We start from the raw sequence: 3,166 nt of genomic DNA, 5'->3' as shown, positions 1-3,166 counted from the left end.
CTCTGTCGTCAGGCTGGAGTGCAATGGCTCTATCTCAGCTCACTGCAACCTCCACCTCCTGGGTTCATGCAATTCCCCTGCCCCAGCCTCCCAAGTAGCTGGGACTACAAGCTCACACCACCACACCTGGCTAATAAACGGGGTTTCACCATGTTGGCCGGGATGGTCTGGATCTCCTGACCTTGTGATCCACCCGCCTCTGCCTCCCAAAGTGCTGGGATTACAGGCCTGAGCCACTGCACCTGGCCTATGTTGACTTTAAAAAAAAAAAAACTAACGGTAAATAGAAGGATCAGACTTTTTGTTTGTTTTTCCTTGAGATATATTTAGTTCCTGGCTTTTGTCACTTTAAAAATCTGGTATTGTTTTAATGGAGAATATAAAGTTGAAGAGTCTGCTGTGAAAGGAACCCCTCTTTCTGTCTTTTTCTTTTCTTTTCTTTTCTTTCTTTCTTTTTCTTTTTTGACATGAAATTTTACTTTTGTTGTCTAGGCTAAAGTACAATGGGGCCCTCTTGGCTCACCGCAACCTCTGCCATCCAGGTTCAAGCAATTCTCCTGCCTGAGCCTCCTGAGCAGCTGGGATTACAGGCATGCACCACCACGTCCGGCTAATTTTGTATTTTTAGTAAACATGGGTTTCTCCATGGTGGTCAGTCTGGTCTTGAACTTTCAGCCTCAGGTGATCCACTCGCCTCAGCCTCCAAAAGTGCTAGGATTACAGGTGTGAGCCACCATACCTGGCTAGGAACCACTTTCAATTTTGCACAGCAAAAATATTAACTATCAACTGTCATTAGCATAATAATATATTTGTAAGTATTATTTTACACCTTTATTAAGTAACCAACATGATAATTAATCCTATTTTACAGATGAGAAAACTAAGGCTTAGAGAAGTTACCTGACTTACCTAACTCATCTCTCAAAGTTAGAAGCAATAAAGCATGGCCGACTATCCTTTTCTTCTGACTTCTAATCTACTTTTCTTATATAATTCCATGATTTCAGTAGTTAACCTTCTGTGGGATTTGCAGCTTTCTGGAATCCCCTCCCACACGGTGGGAGCAACAAATAAAAAAAATAATAATAAATTTTTTTTAAAGTCTTCTGTTTAAATATTACTAGGGAAAATTAGAACATCTTATGTTTCAAATAAATTATATACTTACAAGGTGGGTGGATCACCTGAGGTCAGGAGTTCGAGACCAGCCTGGCCAACATGTAGAGACCCGTCTCTACTAAAAATACAAAAATTCACCAGGCGTGGTGATGCATGCCTGTAATCCCAGTTACTTGGGAGGCTGAGACAGGAGAATCGCTTGAATTCAGGAGGTGGAGGTTGCAGTGAGCTGAGGTGGTGCCACTGCACTCCAGCCTGAGCAACAGAGTGAGACTCTGTCTCAAAGAATTAATTAATTAAATTTAATGAATTATATGCTTAAAATTTTAACTGTCATTTTCCTTTCTCTACTATGTATGGCATATAGGAGACCGTGATCAAGATGACAGAGGCTTCTTGAATTTGTTCCATCTTGTACATGCTCAGGCTAACTTCCATAAGGAGGTTCTGTATTTGACCATGAATACTCCTCTGTCTACCTAAATACTCAGAAAGCCTTGCCTTTAGAGAACCCCAACGAACTAATGATTAGAGGAGTGCTGCTTTTTCACTCAAAAAATAGCATCCATGGGACTTTTATCATCTAAGTCACCTAAGAATTCAGAAGCTGCATAGAATTTTAGAAGCAACTACTTACATCATTATTAATATAAAAATAGCAGGCAAAATCAAGAATGTACTGAGATTTCTCTGGAAAACAAGCTCTGCCTTTCCAGGTTTTGGTCAACCTAACACCAAGCCAAAGTAGAATGTTAACTGTCCAGGAATCTGGGACCAGCCAACCTCTATGTGTGAATCTCTGAAGCAAGGAAAAATTCTATTTTATCATTAGATCCAAATTCACTAAATAGTATGTATGTTCACTTTGCTTAAGTTGTATAGACATAGCCCAGAATGTTTTGTGAAGATTTGCAATATGGTGTTTGGAATGTGTAGAATACAAATCACAAGTTTTTACCACCTTCTTGGCATATGCTTACAAAGAACATTATATTTTGTTCATGTTTTACATGAACTAATGGATAATAAACAAAGTATATGTGTGTGTGTCTATATATATATATATATATATATATATTTCCTTCTTTAAGATGAATCATATAAAAGGTCTATACATACAGGCAGGCATATATTGTCTCAATACAATCAAATCATCTTTTACTGGGGATTCAAATAAAATGTAGCAAACAAGAGAAAAATAAAATGAAAGAAAATAGCTATTCTGCTGCCAGCATCTTCACAAATAGTTTTTACTTATTCCTAAAGCTTTTCTCCCTACCTTAAAAAGTGATATTTGGTTTTGAAAAAATTTACATCAGAAGCAAATGAGTTTTGGACCAATACTGTTGATAAATCTAAATTGTTAAGAGAGATCTTATAATGTAACCTCAAATTCTTTATTAGACTTTACTGAGTACTGGCTCTTTCCTCCCCTGGACAAGAATTGAGCAGCTTGTCACGACTGGGAAAGGAGGACCTGCAACCATCTGGCTTGGTCTCTGTTAATGACATCTCTCCCTCCAAACCCCATTAAGGACTGGGAGAGGCAGAGCAAGCCTCAGAGCCCAGGCCTTGGTGGTTATTAAGATGTTAAGTTGTTTGCTGCAAATTTCGGTGATTTGATCAATAAAGGGTAATTTCTTCCTAAATAAACTCTCCTGGCTAAAAAAAAAAAAAAAAAAGTGATATTTGGCTGGGTGCAATGGCTCATGCCTGTAATCCCAACAATTTTGGAGGCTGAGGCAGGAGGATCCCTTGAGTCCAGGAGTTGGAGGCTGCAGTGAATTATGATTGCACCATTGCACTCCAGCCTGGCAACAGAGTGAGACCCTGTTTCTAAAAACAAACAAACAAAAACAAGATTTGATGAAGAAAACTAAAAGTATGACTGGTTTACAGCAGCTCCTGAGAGAGTGAAGGTTCAGTTCTCTTGGCTCAATTATATAGATTCCAAGAAGCTGCAGGACTATTTCAGTCTGACTAGTCACTGCTGCTCTTACTTTTACTATTAAAGTAGATAATAATAGTGCTTGACAGGGCTGAA

The 3,166-nt window shown here is 38.8% G+C and overlaps 1 protein-coding gene across 1 annotated transcript in view; it reads left to right on the top strand.

The window, feature by feature from the left end:
- Window positions 1-2,340, top strand: part of FBXO47 (F-box protein 47) — a 30,521-nt gene extending 28,181 nt beyond the window's left edge. Inside the window, exon 11 of the mRNA XM_017497251.2 lies at window positions 1,490-2,340. Within this exon, the coding sequence (XP_017352740.1) occupies window positions 1,490-1,605 (116 nt within the window). The 3' untranslated portion in view covers window positions 1,606-2,340. The remainder of the gene's footprint in view (window positions 1-1,489) is intronic.
- The last annotated feature ends 826 nt before the right edge of the window (window positions 2,341-3,166 follow it).

This window comes from Cebus imitator, unplaced genomic scaffold (genome assembly GCF_001604975.1).
Source record: "Cebus imitator isolate Cc_AM_T3 unplaced genomic scaffold, Cebus_imitator-1.0 Scaffold228, whole genome shotgun sequence".
Lineage (NCBI taxonomy): Eukaryota > Metazoa > Chordata > Mammalia > Primates > Cebidae > Cebus > Cebus imitator.
The sequence above is the reverse complement of the archived record's forward strand: the minus strand, read 5'-3'. Positions and strand labels throughout refer to the sequence as shown.